The sequence below is a fragment of the Rhinoderma darwinii genome, chromosome 11 (assembly GCF_050947455.1).
Source record: "Rhinoderma darwinii isolate aRhiDar2 chromosome 11, aRhiDar2.hap1, whole genome shotgun sequence".
Lineage (NCBI taxonomy): Eukaryota > Metazoa > Chordata > Amphibia > Anura > Rhinodermatidae > Rhinoderma > Rhinoderma darwinii.
In genome coordinates this window covers 19,252,735-19,270,820 of record NC_134697.1, presented here as the reverse complement: position 1 = coordinate 19,270,820, position 18,086 = coordinate 19,252,735, and the positions used below count along the sequence as shown (strand labels likewise).

Here is an 18,086-nt window from a genome sequence, read left to right as displayed (position 1 = left end):
ATTGTAAGACCCATTGAATTCAATGGGCAGAAGTTTGCAGATGGTTTGGAGACGTTTTTTCAGGCGTAAATCGAGGCGGAAAACACCTGAATTACGTCCGTAAATAGGGTGTGTGAACATACCCTAATTTTTCTGCAGACACGTTGGGAAGTGGTTGATTTTTCCAGATACGTGTTAGGGTATGTTCACACGGCAACGCCAATTACATCTGAAATTACGGAGCAGTTTTCAGGCGAAAACAGCTCCTGAATTTCAGACGTAAATGCATGTACTGGCGTTTTGCGGGGCGTCTTTTACGGACGTAATTTGGAGCTGTTCTTCATTGAAGTCAATGAAAAATGGCTCCAATTACATCCCAAGAAGTGTCCTGCACTTCTTTTACGAGGCTGTAATTTTACGGGCCGTCTTTTGACAGCGACACGTAAAATGACAGGTCGTCGGCACAGTACATCGTAAAGCCCATTGAAAGTAATGGGCAGATGTTTGCCGATGTATTGGAGGCGTTTTTTCAGATGTAATTCGAGGCGTAAAACGCCTCCATTACGTCTGAAAATAGGTCGTGTGAACCCAGCCTTATAACGCCAAAATTACGTCTGAAAACACTGCATATGTTCACAGTGACCACTCGCGATTTTCTCTGTGTTTTCGCAGCGTTTTTTACGGCCGTTTTTGGAGCCGTTTTCAATAGAGTCCAAAAATGTCCCAAGAAGTGTCCTGCACTTCTTCTGACGAGCCGTCATTTTACGCGCCGCCTTTTGACAGCAACGCGTAAAATTACACCTCGTGGGAACAGAACATCGTAAAACACATTGAAAGCAATGGGCAGATGCTTGTAGGCGTACTAGGGGCGTTTTTTCAGACGTAAAACGCCTGAATTACGTCTGAAAATTGCGTGTGAACTTACCGTAATAGTTAAACTAACTCCAGACCTTACGGCCGGATTCACACGTAGCGTAAATACTGCGGATTCTTCGCAATGGATTTAGTTAGGGAAAATCCGCAGCACAATACAGTAGCAGCAGAGTAAATGAGATTTGACAAAAAAAACGCTGAAAAAAACATTCATAAATCGACCTGCGGCGCATTTTTTAAAATCCGCAGCATGTCAGTTGATGTTGCGGAATCATTGCTTTTCCGTTGCGGGTTTTCCCCATTGGATTCAACGGGGAGGTAAAACCCACAGCAAATAGCAGCTGCCACAAAAATCTTAACTCTGAAAAAAAGTTATACTTACCCAGATCGCTCTGCTTCTGCGTCCAGAACGGTCTCCAGTGTTGACGTTTCATCCCATGTGACTGCCATAGTCAATCACAGGCTGCAGTGGTCACATGGGATGAAACATCATCCCAGGAAGCTGGCCTGCAGGACTATAGAGGGATGTGTTGCCATGGCTACGGGTAAGTATAGGTTTTGTTTTTTTTACCTGCGGTTTTCCACAACGGACATTCCAGCCGAAAAACAGCACCACAATTTGGTGCGATTTTTCGGCTGGAATTCCCTGCGGGGACCAAGGCAGATACGCAGTATACCTTTACGCAGTGTATCCACCCTGTGTGAACGTGCCCTAATTGTGATTGATACCTCTGCACATTGGTTATTTTTCTGGCCACTTCTTGTATTTAATCTTTCTGGACATGTCTTGTGGGTGACACTTCTAGACATATGTTTTGTAGTAGTTGAGGCCCTTGGACATATCTTGTCTTCTACTTGATTTTTCCGGACACATGCTGTGCTATTGTTGATCTTTTTGGTCACTTTTGTAGTTGTTGAGGCCTCCAGACATATGTTGTCCATTGGTTTCTGTTGTTTTTTTTGGACACATGCTGTGGTATTGTTGATCTTTGGTCACTTGTGTAGTGGTTTTCTCTGCACACGTGTTGTGGTTGATCTTTTTCTCTACATTTTGTGTAGTTGTTTATAATTCTAGACACATTTTTTTGATAGTGGTTGATATCTCTTGACATATGTTGTGTAATCTTCCAAGTACGTGTTGCATTATGGTTGATCCTCCTAGACACATGATGTATAGTAATTTATCCTTATTGTTATATGTTGACTAGTGGAGGCTCACTGTAGATTGTTGTATAGTATTTTATTGTTTTTTAGTTAATGTATTTCATCATAGGCTTTATAGAGGTCTAAGTTTACAAATTCTTCTATGGTCGACACCATTTTTTTTGTGTTTGAGTTGATAACCATGGACTGTTGTGTAGCATTTGATCTTTTGTGAAGCTTTGTGTAGCAGTTGGTGTTTCTGGTTATATGTTGAATAGTATAAGGGTATGTGCACACACACTAATTACGTCCGTAATTGACGGACGTATTTCGGCCGCAAGTCCCGGACCGAACACAGTGCAGGGAGCCGGGCTCCTAGCATCATAGTTATGTACGATGCTAGGAGTCCCTGCCTCTCTGCAGGACAACTGTCCCGTACTGTAATCATGTTTTCAGTACGGGACAGTAGTTCCATGGAGAGGCAGGGACTCCTAGCATCGTACATAACTATGATGCTAGGAGCCCGGCTCCCTGCACTGAGTTCGGTCCGGTACTTGCGGCCGAAATACGTCCGTCAATTACGGACGTAATTAGTGTGTGTGCACATACCCTTGGAATTGTTGGATGGCTGTTGATCATAGTGGAAATATATGTTCATCCAAATCAGCTTTCTTACTGGGTCAACCCTTTCCTGCAAAACCACGTACATGTACGTCATGGCAAAAGCCAAATTCCCGGATTCCGTAGTGCGTGTATGTGATGGTGTTCGCTAAGGGCACAGAGCGATCACTGCTGGAAGATGGCTGTGATTGACAGCTGTTCTCCTACAATAACAGACCATTAACCCCTTTGACACCGTAATCAATACTGATCACGTTGGAAAAAAAAAAAAAAGGAAGGGCTTTCCTTTTCTGCCTTACTATAACCCCTTGCATTGATGTTTTATACTGGCAGCCTGGGGCCTAACAAAGGCTTCCTAGGCAGTCTAATAATTGTACCTGTTACCCCTTAGGTATGCCCTAACAAAGGCCTGTGTATTTTACATGCACATGCAATAATATAATGAGACAATATGACAATATATATATATATATATATATATATATATATATATATATATATATAACATTACATTATAGTTAAAAAAAGGTTTGATTTCCCTAATGGGATTCCAAAAATGGAAATATAGTTAAATACAATTTACAATTATAAAAAAAAGTGTTGCAAAATATAAAAAATACAATAAACTTAGAAAAATATTTTTTATTGCATTAAGATTGTTAAAGAGTTAACTTGTCAATTAAAGTAAACAGAGTAGAAAAAAATAAATAAAAATGGTGACTTTTTGCCATGATAATAAATTCCTACATTTTTATTGCTTACTTATATCTATAACAAAATGATGCCTTGAAAATTATACAACTTGTCCCATAAAAAACAAGACCTCAAATAACTACTTAGACATAAAAAATAGTTGTGGCTGATGCAATGTGGTGAGGCAAAAACAAAAATATTCTTATGTTCTCAGAACTTGACTTGGTCCTTAAAAGGGTTGTGTAGTTTAAAAAACATATTTTCATACACCCTATTAGGGAATTCTGAGTAAATAGGAGGGGCGGGGGTCCCCTGTTTAGAATCCTCATCTTTTGGTGAGCGGTTACAAAGAGCATCTCTCACTTTGGAGGACCTGTCCTGTCCTGCATTACACAGACAACCCATTGATTTGAATGTACACTGTGTAATTCTTAACATCGCCTATGGAGGTGCTGCAGGTAAATTAAAACGCTTACCGCCAGGTTTCCCCATACATTACAGAAGGAGGACACTTTGTGATCAGCTTATTGTCAAAAGACCCTTCTAACAAGTAGAGATTGTTCAAAGCGGAGAACACCTTCAAGGGTAGGAAGGCTAGAGTATGGACAGTTTCCAAGGTTGGACTGGCCCACCAGTCCAGTGGACCCAGGTTTTGACACAATAATGGGCCTTAAAGGTCCAGCAGAGCTCTTTGGAGTCAATCACTTTCCACTAGGGTCTATTTCTTATGAGATGATTCACAAATTACCTGTTAGACCTTATTGATTATATGTCCTGTTTGTACAATGGTAACAACAAGGCTATGATGTAATGAAAAGTGGACATGTTCTATATAGATGGAGGGTAGGCCCTCAGAAACATCTCCTCTAGTGGGCCCAAGGAACCCCAGTCTGACGCTGACAGTTTCACACGAGCATTTCTGTAGGTCCCTTTGATGCTGCTAGTTTGGGTCATCAGACCCGCGGTCAGGCTAGGATTTCTGGCCATAATATAGGTGCACAATTGAACCAGCATTATGCTCATGTTAAATGGTCTTTATTCTAAGCACATTACATTCTAATATTAACCCCTTAATGACCAGCCTATTTTAAACCTTAATGACAAGCCATTTTTTAAGTTTTTCCATCGTCTCATTCCAAGAGCTCTAACCTTTTTATTTTTGCGTCGACATAGCTGTATAAGGTCTTGTTTTTTGCGGGACAAGTTGTATTTTTTAATAGCACCATTTTGGGGGACATATTATTTATTGATTAACTTTTATGAACTTTTATTTGGGGGGAAATAGAAAAAAACCTGAAATTTCGCCACTCTTTTTTGCGTCTTAAATCTACGCCGTTTACCGTGTGATATAAATAACACAATAACTTTATTCAGCGGGTTGTTACGATTGCAACGATACCAAATTTGTATAGATTTTGTATGTTTTACTACTTTTACACAGTAAAAACGCTTTTTTTTCAAAATTATTTGTTTTTGCGTCTCCATATTTGAAGAGCCGTAACGTTTTTATTTTTTTGCCGATGCAGTTGTGTGAGGGCGTTTTTTTTGCGTGAAGACTTGTAGTTTTTATTGGTACCATTTTGGAGTAGATGCGACTTTTTGATCACTTTTTATCAGATTTTTTTAAAGTCAGGATTCACAGAAAACAGCAATTTTTACATAGTTTTTTATAAAAATGTTTACGGCGTTCAGCGTGCGGGTTAAATAATGTAATAGATTTATAGTCGGGGTCGTTACGGACGCGGCGATACCAAATATGTGTAACTTTTTAACTTTATTTTGTTTTTTTAATAGTAAAGCATTTTGTAAGGGAAAAAGCTGTGTTTTTCATTTTTTTTCAAATTTTTTTTTTATTAACTTTATGAAACTTTTTTTTTACTTTTTTACTAGTCCCATTAGGGGACTATAATATGCGATTCTGCGATCGCTATTATAATAGACTGCAATACTTTTGTATTGCAATGTATTACTGCCTGTCCGTTTAAAACGGACAGGCATCTGCTAGGTCATGCCTCCGGCATAGCCTAGCAGGCATTCACTACAGGCAGACCTGGGGGCCTTTATTAGGCCCCCGGCTGCCATTGGAGACACAGACACTCGGCGATCGTATCACCGGGTGTCGGTGGGAGAGGGAGCTCCGTCCCTCTCTCCAAAACCACTCAGATGCGGTGCACGCTATTGTGCACCGCATCTGAGGGGTTAAATGGGTGAGATCGGTACTAATATCGATCTCACACGGCAGAGCAGGGACGCCCCCAGCCCTCAGCTGCCTCTGGCAGCTGAGAGCAGGGAGATTTGATAGCTCCCTGCTGTTTACTTATTCCGATGCCGCGACGTAAAAAGTCTATGGCATCGGAATAAGGCCCGTTAGTGACCGACGTAAAAAGACTATGGGCCGGTCACTAACGGGTTAAAGGGTAACTAAACTCTCAAACTTCTGGCATGTCAGAAGTTTTGATCGGTGGGGGTCTGAGTACTTAAACATCCACTGATCGCTCAAATGAAGCAGCAGAAGCGCTCGGGTGAGCACTAAGACGCTTAGTTTCTCATAGGCTTTTCTTGGAAAGATGGGCAATTGGTGTACGGGCTCAATCGAAAGTCTATGAGTCTCAGTTCTCGGAGCCCCACTTATTAAAACTTCTGCCATGTCAGAAGTTTTTTTGAAAGTTTAGTTACCCTTTACTTCTACAACACACTATTTATAGGGTTATGAATGCTTTAAAGCATGTTACATTTGATTAGTTAATGTTGGACTTATTTTGCCCATCTCCCTACAGCTTGCAACAACATATTCCAATGCCCATGGCTGGATGCACCATGGGTGGAACTGTGGAGATTACTTCCCCAACGGAATCACTAATGGAGCATCTTGGTATTCCCTTTCTAAAGGTGAGAACTAATTATGCCAACAACTACTCCAGTGTTGAGTTCTTCTTGGCCTCTGTATCTCATCCTAGTTCTCAGAAGGCTTCACCAGTTTTAGACTCGGTGGATGCAAGGATGTGTCAAGAGGTTTCAGCTGAAATCATATAAAAGGGCCAGAAAATAAAGGAAACCGCTAGAACTTCCAGTGGATCTAATGTGTTGGTACCTAAATTTTTGCAAATTCATTTTTTTTAGATGTGTTTCCTGGACTCTTCATAGTGAAAACTCGTTAAACTTCACTGTTCAAGGTCATTGAAGGCTAAACCGAGCAAATGCTTAAAATAGTTAATGAGATTATTTCTAGGGGTGTAAATTATTACCGACACTTTAAATACTTGGGCTGCAGATATACTGCGCTCATAACACACAACATTCCAGGTCGTGTATTAATTATTCAGCTAAAATCTTACAAAGGACATCTTTGTTTTGCTCGGCTCCTTTCAAACTACCGTTATAGTACGTTTAGCTCTCTTCCGTCGGAGGAAGAGATGAACGAGAATTCTTTCCGTTTGCCTCCGTTCGCAAGGTTTCTGTTTGTTTTCACGGATCAAAAGTGCTGCAGACTGCACTTTTGCTTTCGTTAAAAAACAAAAACCTAGCGAACCCATTGAAATCAGTATTAATTCTAACGGAAGCGATGCCTTACGTTTGGACTCTCGTTTATCTCTTCCTCAGACAGAAGAGAGCTAAGTGTACTATAACGCTAGTGTGAACTTAGTCTAAGGAGACTCTATGTATTGGAGTCACAGAAAGCATGTTTATATACTTAGCAGTTATGGCAGCGTACATTTACTGATTTTATACTACTGGCGTCATTCAATACTCTTCTCTGTTAAACTATAATTGTACATACATCCCAAGGTGGCATGGCGGCTCAGATGGAGTTCTTGGGGCTGTGGGACTATACATTTTCCATTTGACCAGGACAATATGTATTTGCTTTCTCTGAATTCTCTGGTTTCCTTCCACAATCCAAACACATACTGATTAGATAATTTTTTTGTCTATGACTCAAGCCTAAAGGTCCTTTTACACCGGCCAATATGGGCTGTGAAAACAAGCGCCGATCAACGAGACAGATCCTTGATCGGCGCTCGTTTGCTCCTTTCACAAGGAGTAATGATCGGTTATGTATGGGGACAAGCGATTGTTACTACGATTGTTCGTCCCCATGCATTTCCATCCTGTCGGCAGCACATTTCCCTGTTTACACATCTTTTATGAAAATGTTCTACCGCTTCTAACACAGGAAAATAGAGCTTAGGATTTATGACCATTTTATAGGGTTCACTTAGTATAGTCCTGTTTTATAGAGTGAATTCTAAGGCTGGGTTCACACGACCATGTTACGTCCGTAATGTACGGAACGTATTTCGGCCGGAAGACCCGGACCGAACACAGTGCAGGGAGCCGGGCTCCTAGCATCATAGTGATGTAAGATGCTAGGAGTCCCTGCCTCGCTGCAGGACAGCTGTCCCGTACTGTAATCATGTTTTCAGTACGGGACAGTAGTTCCACGCAGAGGCAGGGACTCCTAGCGTCGTACATCACTATGATGCTAGGAGCCCGGCTCCCTGCACTGTGTTCGGTCCGGGTCTTCCGGCCGAAATACGTTCCGTACATTACGGACGTAACATGGTCGTGTGAACCCAGCCTTATTTATATAACATTCCTGGTTTTGCCTGATATTAGTCTTTGTTCTTGTACAGGTATGCAAGACTTCAATTATCTTTTTAAGAATTGCTTTGAAATCACACTGGAGCTGAGCTGCAACAAGTTTCCACGTGAGGAGGAGCTGGAAAGGGAATGGTTTGGTAACAGGGAAGCTCTGATCACATTCATAGAACAGGTAAAAACTCGAATTGCTGCATTGAAAATCACCGCATTTAGGGCATGTTCAGACATGGCAGAAATTTTCCGCTGCACATTTTGCTGCAAATACGCAATGAATCGGCAGCAAAGTTTGCATATTTGACAGGTAATTCAGACGTAGCGGATATCACACCGGACCTGTTGCAGATTTCAGCCATCATATTGCAAAGGCTGAAATCTGCAGTGAAAATCGACGTCTGAACTAAGTTACCTAACAAAGTATAGAGACCAATGGAAAAAAAAAGTCTGCTGCAGATTTCCACTGCCAATTTGCAATATTTTTAAATAGAAGCCTATTGCTTTCTCACACAACTACTCGACATACTCAGTCAAGGGACATTAGTGAAATGTGATATACTCAGGGTCCCCTGACAATCAGGGAGTCCTGATGTTGGGAACCCCAACAATCAGATGTAATCTCTGGGGGAACCTGGCAGCAATTGATCAAAATTAATTCAGCGCCACCACAGCAAGCATTATATAGTTCTTATTGAAATGAATGGTATTTCCCCAAACCAACAACCCCTTTAAAAGGAACCTGTCTGTAGGTTTGGAGCCCCTAAGACACCAGCAAGCCGTAATGCAGCTGGGGTTTAGTGTTCTGAACCTGCCCATGCCAAAAACGGATGTTTAGGGAATAGTTAGTAAAGCAAATTACAACTTTCCGAGAGGAATCTGAGACCGGTTGTAATTTATTTTACTAATTATTCCTGAAACATCTGTTTTTGGACACTAAACCTCAGCTGCGAAGCAACATGCTAGTGGTTTGGGGGCTTCAAACCTACTGACATGTTTCCTTTAAGGGTACCCATACACAGTTGTAATACGTGAGAAAGAAAGTCCTGCACATATGGGCCTGCACTCAAGAGATTACAAAAAATTCTGCTCTACTGTGCGTAGTTGAAGGCTATAGTGTAATTAGGGGTTACGCACCCGTCGCCATATCCAGAGACTCATGGAAGTAATGGATGTGTGCTTCCATAAATGATTTGCTTTCATCAACAGACCTTAATTTAAGGATATACATATAAACCTAGACTGAAGTAACCTGGGAGAGGAAATCGAAAGAGGAAGACCAGAACACTCAGACTACACATCAGGGCCCCTACACGCCTGAGGCCGCATTACCTGCATACACTATGCACTTTGTTGGGTGTCCAACTTCACAGTTAATATGATGCTGCCCGGCAAACACAGAACAGACGGCGCTCAGTGATACATTTTGTTTTATAGGCCCCAAAACTCGACAGCCTTTACTGGTAGTAGTCATATAGTAAAGGAATAATTGTCTCTGTGTTCTTTTCGCCAAGTAGGAATTGGGGCATTTAAAAACACAGAGCGCTTTGTAAAGGGCTGGCTGATGTGTTTGTATGTCTTATTTAAAAGCACATAATTAAATGTGACACTTTGATTAGCAAATCATTTACTTTGCTCCTCTAAAGGGCTGGATTCTAAAGAAGCGTCCCCCGTGAGCCCCCCGGCCAAGTCCTTTCCTCCTCAAAACTACTGTATGTACACTGATTAGGAATTCATTCTCGCCTGGACGCATATCTTGCTCCAGTAAGGGCCGTCACTTATAGAGAAGAATGCCCCGTGCATTTCATTATCATTTCATTAATTACTTTCAAGTAATTGCCTGTATTGCCTGTATAGACAGTGCAGCAGGGAATGTGTGCTTTATGGCAGCTGTAATAATTGGGAGGTAAGAGGTTGTCTTATGTAGACAACTACTGTCCATATTCCCTAATAGGCATATGCCCCCACTCTGGACCCCCCACTACATTGGCGGGTTCCAGCCATCCATGTAGTACATGAAGGGCCAATCATCTGAATGGCCATCACATAATACTACATATTTCCTGTAGGGGCTGCTACAGGGGGGTACGTCTGGCCAGAGAATACTTCCCCCAGCAAAATAAAGTTGTTTGCTCAGAGCCAGACCCGCAGCAAATCAACTCAATTTGATAAGATAACCCTTTTAATGGACAAATTGTCCATAAACTAAAAGTCTCCAGGAAGTGATGCTATACTGCCCCCCCCCCCACTCGGACACCGGGGAATGGCAGAGGAGATGCATACAGAGCCGTGTGTGTGTGTGTGTGTGTGTGTGTGTGTGTGTGTGTGTGTGTGGTGTTACTATCCTACCTTATCTAGGCCTCCAGACGTACAATAGAGCTGTCATTAAAGCCCTCTAATGATAATAAGATGACTTTGTTAAACCTGTCCCAGTCTACACAGCAAAGCAAAAAACATTTAGCTGCAGAAATCAGGAAATATATTTCTCAAAGATGCTGGACTTTACAATGATATTTTTATATTTATTTGTACATGGATGGTGACTAGATTCATGTATAAATAGTGTGCACTCTTTAACCCCTTAATGACCGCCGATAAGCCTTTTCACGGCGGTCATTAATGGGCTTTATTCTACAGCGACCGCTATTCCACGGCGCTGCATTAGAATAAAGTAAACAGAGCAGGGAGCTGTCAAATCTCCCTGCTCTCAGCTGCCAGAGGCAGCTGAGGGCTGGGAGCGTCCCTGCTCTGCCGGGTGAGATCGATATAAGTATCGATCTCACCCGTTTAACCACTCAGATGCGGTGCACAATAGCGTGCACCGCATCTGAGTGGTTTTGGAGAGAGGGAGGGAGCTCCCTCTCTCTCCCACCGACACCCGGCGATAAAATCGCCGAGTGTCTGTGTCTCCGATGGCAGCCCGGGGCCTAATAAAGGCCCCCAGGTCTGCCTGTAATGAATGCCTGCTAGGTCATGCCGGAGGCATGACCTAGCAAATGCCTGTCCGTTTTAAACGGACAGGCAATAATACACTGCAATACAAAAGTATTGCAGTATATAATAATAGCGATCGGAGGATCGCATAGTGAAGTCCCCTAGTGGGACTAGTATAAAAGTAAAAAAAGTTGAATAAAGTTAATTTAAAAAAAATGAAAAACCCACTTTTTCCCCTTACAAACGGATTTACTATTAAAAAAAAAACCACAATAAAGCAAAAAAGTTGCACATATTTGGTATCGCCATGTCCGTAACGACCCCGACTATAAATCGGTTACATTATTTAACCCGCACTGTGAACGCCGTAAAAAATAAAATAAAAAACTATGGAAGAATTGCTGTTTTCTGTTAATCCTGACTTTAAAAAAATGTGATAAAAAGTGATCAAAAAGTCGCATCTACTCTCAAATGGTACCAATAAAAACGACAAGACGTCCCGCAAAAACAAGACCTTATACAGCTATGTCGACGCAAAAATAAAAAAGTTATAGCTCTTCGAATGTGACAATGGAAAAATTTAGAAAATGGCTTGGTCATCAGGGCCCAGAATGCAAGCAGGGGAAAGGGGTTAAAGAAGCTCTTCACCTCTTTGAAATTGCTTGTTGACATGTTATTTTTATGGGCAGGCTAAATTGTCCTGTAATAATTAACCCACCATTAGTCAGGATTAGAAAAAAAATGTCTACTTTTAGCCACTTTTCAAAAGGATGCATCGGGTATTGCAGTTCAACCTCATTCACTTAAATGAGATTGGGAAAAAACGAACAAAACTTTTTTTAGCTCATAAAACTCTAGGACTTGACAAAAATGGGATTCAAGTAAATATCATGTAAAACTTCCTTGTTGACAGGTCAGATAACATATATGGCATGGTTCACTTCATCTGGGATTTTACAAACTGCAGTTGAAAAAATTTCTATGTACATAATTGTGTCGCGGTAACCCAGCTAAAAGTGACTGTCAACAACAATGGACTTCAGTGATTGTTATCTTTGCCTAGGTTCACCAAGGAATTAAAGGGACGGTGACAGACGAAAATAATAATGGTATAGCCAATGCTGTGATCTCAGTTGCAGGCATTAATCATAACATATTTTCCGGTAAGTCCAAGCTCAGACATTTATAGATTTCCAAATCCCAACACACTTTGTAATGAAATTAATTTGTGTGAAACTATGTTGTTCCTATAGGTGAGGAAGGAGATTATTTCCGCCTGTTAGAATCGGACACTTACACATTAACTGTGTCAGCAGATGGGTACTATGCAAAGACCGCAACTGTAGTAGTTGGGGCAAATGAGGCCATGGTGGTAAGTTTTATTACTTGTCCAAGTTGGGCATAGACTAGATGATATATTGGGTCATGAAGAAGAGTGAAAACTGGAGATTCATAGTACTGTTATACAATGTTATGTAGGAATTAATATAGAACAACCACTACAATGACACAACCATAACTGGGTAAGCTGAAACGGCTTCCCTTATTTATCCCACGATGGTCCAGTGCATATTGAGAAAAGGATCTTTTTGAAAACAAAAAGTTGGCAGCAAAGGTGTAAGTAGGCAATCTGTACCAATGTGTAGTCCACAACTCAGGTTGGTCCAGGGGTTTCTGCGATCCATCACAAGGCTTCTCAGGCACTGAAATATTACCAACCACTTGGGGACCAACCTATGGATCACAATGTTCCTCTCTCTTACAAGGCAGATGCACATACTAGGTCCTCTTGTTGTAGGACTGGGGATTTTGGTGGCAAGTAAGGGGTACAATTTTCTTTTCCACCCTATTTTCATATTTAGCGTGACTTTGTTCCTAAATAGATCTCTGCTGTTGCTCCATATCCATTGAGGGCTCATGCACACGACCATAGTACGGCGGCTCTGTTTTGTACAGAGCCTTAATAGGGTTGACATTGAGGTGCATGGGGCCGCTGCTGTACCTCCATTTGCCTCTGACAAGGCATATAGGGGTTCCTTCTGTCGGATTCCGTATGAATTTGATAGGAAAAAAAATCGTGGCATGCTCCATCGGACTCAGTATTTACTGAGATATTCTCCCCTAGAAGAGAGAGAGAGAATATCTACGTCTACACGGATTCCGACTGAGCTGTACAGGCCCCCTGCCAGCGTGCATGAGCCCTTATTCAGATTAGGAAAATCAATGTCACTTTAAGCCTATGTCACTAAGAAGACAATAACAATATACAGTGAAGGAAATAAGTATTTGATCCCTTGCTGATTTTGTAAGTTTGCCCACTGTCAAAGACATGAACAGTCTAGAATTTTTAGGCTAGGTTAATTTTACCAGTGAGAGATAGATTATATAAAAAAAAAACAGAAAATCACATAGTCAAAATTATATATATTTAATTGCATTGTGCACAGAGAAATAAGTATTTGATCCCTTTGCCAAACAAGACTTAATACTTGGTGGCAAAACCCTTGTTGGCAAGCACAGCAGTCAGACGTTTTTTGTAGTTGATGATGAGGTTTGCACACATGTTAGATGGAATTTTGGCCCACTCCTCTTTGCAGATCATCTGTAAATCATTAAGATTTCGAGGCTGTCGCTTGGCAACTCGGATCTTCAGCTCCCTCCATAAGTTTTCGATGGGATTAAGGTCTGGAGACTGGCTAGGCCACTCCATGACCTTAATGTGCTTCTTTTTGAGCCACTCCTTTGTTGCCTTGGCTGTTTGTTTCGGATCATTGTCGTGCTGGAAGACCCAGCCACGAGCCATTTTTAATGTCCTGGTGGAGGGAAGGAGGTTGTCACTCAGGATTTGACGGTACATGGCTCCATCCATTCTCCCATTGATGCGGTGAAGTAGTCCTGTGCCCTTAGCAGAGAAACACCCCCAAAACATAATGTTTCCACCTCCATGCTTGACAGTGGGGACGGTGTTCTTTGGGTCATAGGCAGCATTTCTCTTCCTCCAAACACGGTGAGTTGAGTTAATGCCAAAGAGCTAAATTTTTGTCTCATCTGACCACAGCACCTTCTCCCAATCACTCTCAGAATCATGCAGATGTTCATTTGCAAACTTCAGATGGGCCTGTACATGTGCCTTCTTGAGCAGGGGGACCTTGCGGGCACTGCAGGATTTTAATCCATTACGGCGTAATGTGTTACCAATGGTTTTCTTGGTGACTGTGGTCCCAGCTGCCTTGAGATCATTAACAAGTTCCCCCCGTGTAGTTTTCGGCTGAGCTCTCACCTTCCTCAGGATCAAGGATACCCCACGAGGTGAGATTTTGCATGGAGCCCCAGATCGATGTCGATTGACAGTCATTTTGTATGTCTTCCATTTTCTTACTATTGCACCAACAGTTGTCTCCTTCTCACCCAGCGTCTTACTTATGGTTTTGTAGCCCATTCCAGCTTTGTGCAGGTCTATTATCTTGTCCCTGACATCCTTAGAAAGCTCTGTGGACAGGAGTCTTTTATACAGGTGACCATGTAAGACAGCTGTCTTTAATGCAGGCACCAAGTTGATTTGGAGCGTGTTACTGGTCTGGAGAAGGCTGAACTCTTAATGGTTGGTAGGGGATCAAATACTTATTTCTCTGTGCACAATGCAAATAAATATATATAATTTTGACAATGAGATTTTCTTTTTATTTTTTTTAATATAATCTATCTCTCACTGGTAAAATTAACCTAGCCTAAAAATTGTAGACTGTTCATGTCTTTGACAGTGGGCAAACTTACAAAATCAGCAAGGGATCAAATACTAATTTCCTTCACTGTAGGCTCCAGTTCTTAAAGCATGATGTCCATCCATGGACAGAACGGTCTAATCATTCTGTAACAAGTCTCCATGTTTGTATCCACTTTGACAACATTTGTGCCCCCTTCTACAATAGCACCAATTTAGATATTATACAGTAGTTCTAATTTTCATTAACCTAAGCCGCTTACACCAGGTGGCACTACTACTAGTAATTCGTTTGATGGCCATAAAAGCCTTCATGGGGTTCAAGTTGTCATTTTGGTGCTTTATTCTTCTGTTGGAAAATAAGAGGTCAGTCCGATGCAACAAATCCAAAAATTGTTCCTTGGTAATTCATACTGGTAGGATAAGTCTTTGGACAATGTGAGTGATTATGGAAGTAAAGGTGGACATAGATATTAGATTGCCGTTGGACCCTAATTTGGCCATATCTATGAGCCTCGGCATCCTCAAGAACATGCATGTTCGGCAAAAACGATTGTTGTCTGTCAAGATGTCTTCGGCTAGACACATCTCCTTGGGAAATCAAAGTAAAAATCGAACCTCTCTAAGTCATATTTATCCTAACAGCGGCCCTCAGGTGAAGGTCTACCGGGCCCCATGGACAATAATCCAGCCAACATATATAGGTCCCCAAAACAAGAAGTTGAAAAATGACCAGAAAAGGTTTCTGTGATATGTTCCTTCTGTCCCTGACTTATTTTTGTTTTAAATCTTCAGCTTAATTTCCAGTTAAAGAAGGAGAAAGTATCTTCAAGTTCAAGAGAAAAGCTGCCTTCAAGAAACCTGAACTCCAAGAACCATATAAAAAAGGTCGTTCCAAGAGCTGCCGACAGGAGGAAAGGGAGATGAAATCATCAAATTGTTGTGGGGGGAGGGTGCAGAGTCTTCCATCTAATTTTGCTTCACAACATAATTCCATATTTTAAAAGGACTTGAGGAGCAAGTAGGCAAAATTAAAACCTAAGCGAAAATCTAGGATTATGCAGTATTAAGGTATTTTCTAACATGTATTTAAGTCAGAAGAAATATTACAAACTATTTTTAATCATTCCCAAATGACATCATAGTATCAATAGAGAAGACATTGTTCCTAGTCTGTAAATATAGCAGCACTTATTTTATCACAACATAATGTAAGGATGTTGCAGAACATTACAGAGCCCCCTCCCCCCACAGCCTTCACATATAAAATCACTAGTAAATACAAGTCTTGAGTCATCCTCTTCTGCCAAGTTATTAAAAAATCAATCCATCCATTTCTCATTAATATCAGTTCTGCAAAAGCTGGATGACAGCCCTCAATAGAGCTTACCCAGTTTCCTTAGGGCTAGTTCGGATTTTGAGTTGCGGACCCCAAGCTAAATCCGCCGCAGAAGTATTCCTGCCGTCGGCAGGAAGATTCCTCCCTCCTATTGACATCAATGGGAGGTTCAGGTGGAAAAAAATCAACTAGCGGGAAAAAGAAGCGTCTGACTCCCAATTGAAATGAATGGGAGGCAAATTTCCTCCATTTGGACATACCCTTAGTGTTGTTTTTTTTAAACTATTTTTAAATACTCTATTAGGGTATTAGGGAACAGGAGAGGGGTTTCCTGTTTAGCTACAAAGAGCCGTCTTTCACTCTGGAGAACTGTGTAATGCTTCATTTCTCCTGTGGATGTGCTGTAGGGAAATTGAACAGGTTCTACCGGATTCCATCACAACTAACAGTTGATGGCTGGGAGTTTCAGCATTGAGAAACCCTTTGTACACCCTATAAGAGGGATTTCTGAATTAGAGGACCCATTAATGCCAAATCTGCCAGTAATAGGGCTGCATTTTAATGTCCATATTACGGCCATCACACCTGGACACCCCCAGCAGTACTACTCAACCAAACTTAGATAATTATTGGGTTTTATAGTGATGTAACAGTTTCATTAGACCCTCTTATGACCATTATATGGATGTTAAAATTTATTCGTATTATGGAAATCTGAAACTGGCCTTATATGTAAGGATCTTGGAAGGCAGATGTAACCCGGCATAACCAGGCAAATTAGGCCTGAATGAACTGACAACCATAGTGGAAGCTCTCATGCTGGCTATGTTAGTTGTCACTCAGCTGTCTCAGTAACAGATATAAGTGAGGCCTTGTTCACATCACGTTTTTGCCCTAACTTTAGCGTGTATGTTGGGATCGAAGACAAAGGGCTCCATTAGCATGACGGAGGCCTAAAGTGTATCCTTTTGGCCTCCGTTGGTCTAGAATACGTAACGTATACCTTTTTTTATGGATGGAGTAGCATAGTAGACTCTGCTATTCCATCCCGCCAAATCCTGTAAATAACACATACCACGCCGCATACTTGTTTTTACATGGGAGCCCATGGGTGAATTATGCCACTGTATGGCATTCATCACCGGTATACATTTAAAGTTTTTCTGACATATGTGTAAAACGTAGGCAAAAATATGAACATAGTCTAAGAAATTGATACATTTCAATTTTTATCAAGACAGAGGATGAAAATTCAAGGTTTGGTGTCGACTCTCTTCAAGAGGAAAAAGCTTTTTTATTAACACTGTGGTGCATATTTCTCTGGTTCTAATAGGGGCATAGCTGGGGGCTGGCGAGGTCCTGAGTGCCAGGAACTGAGGGGATGCCAACAACCCTCTGTCTTGGCTACAATATTTACAGACGGCTAAGTTAACGACCTGAATGTTTGCCTCAGGTGAAGGAAAGTGTAGTGACGACTTGACGTTCTAGTACTATTTATTGGTAACAGTCACAGGATGCAATTTATATGGTGCTGAAGGTCAACCCATCACAAGACATTTATACATTCAGCTGCATCTTCCAAATATCATTACACAGATACAGACGGGTAATGATCCTTTTTCTTGACTGTTTATGGCATCCGTTTTCACATGTTTTTCCTTATTTTGTATACAGGAGCAGCTATGCAACAAGGCGCACAGCTTCCATATGTGGATAAATAAAAGTATATTGTTTTTTTATTTAACTTTTAGTCTGTAGTGATGTTTTAAGATATGTTTGATCAGGTTGCCAGATGTCCTGGAGTGGGCATGATAAAATACTGCGTGTTCTAGAATGGCCATGATGTCAGCAGCAGGAGAGGAGTGTGCTGATTTTGTGGGCGGCAGTGACCTATCTACTCATGTGAATATGTTAGCAGGGATAACACTGCCTGACTGTCCTGAAACTAAGAGGGACCCCTTTCGAAGTTGTGGACTGCGTTCCCCTAAAGAGGTCAATGGAGTGGGTAAACCTTTCACCTCCTCTAACAGCTTTTGATCCCCAGCTGATTGATCAGCAGGACATCTCTTATTACAGGGGTATTCCATATCCCCTATATGCCCAAAGTCTTCCTTTGCAGCCGCATATCCCACCTCTCCTGATAAAAGACTCAGCCCCTAGATTTTTATCTTGTTACCACTATTCAAAGAG

At 41.4% G+C, this 18,086-nt stretch overlaps 1 protein-coding gene across 1 annotated transcript in view; it reads left to right on the top strand.

The window, feature by feature from the left end:
- Nucleotides 1-17,640, top strand: part of CPN1 (carboxypeptidase N subunit 1) — a 32,423-nt gene extending 14,783 nt beyond the window's left edge. The window contains exons 5-9 of the mRNA XM_075843098.1: nucleotides 6,087-6,198; nucleotides 7,944-8,083; nucleotides 11,900-11,999; nucleotides 12,090-12,208; nucleotides 15,353-17,640. Of these exons, the coding sequence (XP_075699213.1) occupies nucleotides 6,087-6,198; nucleotides 7,944-8,083; nucleotides 11,900-11,999; nucleotides 12,090-12,208; nucleotides 15,353-15,484 (603 nt within the window). The 3' untranslated portion in view covers nucleotides 15,485-17,640. The remainder of the gene's footprint in view (nucleotides 1-6,086; nucleotides 6,199-7,943; nucleotides 8,084-11,899; nucleotides 12,000-12,089; nucleotides 12,209-15,352) is intronic.
- Nucleotides 17,641-18,086: the final 446 nt, after the last annotated feature.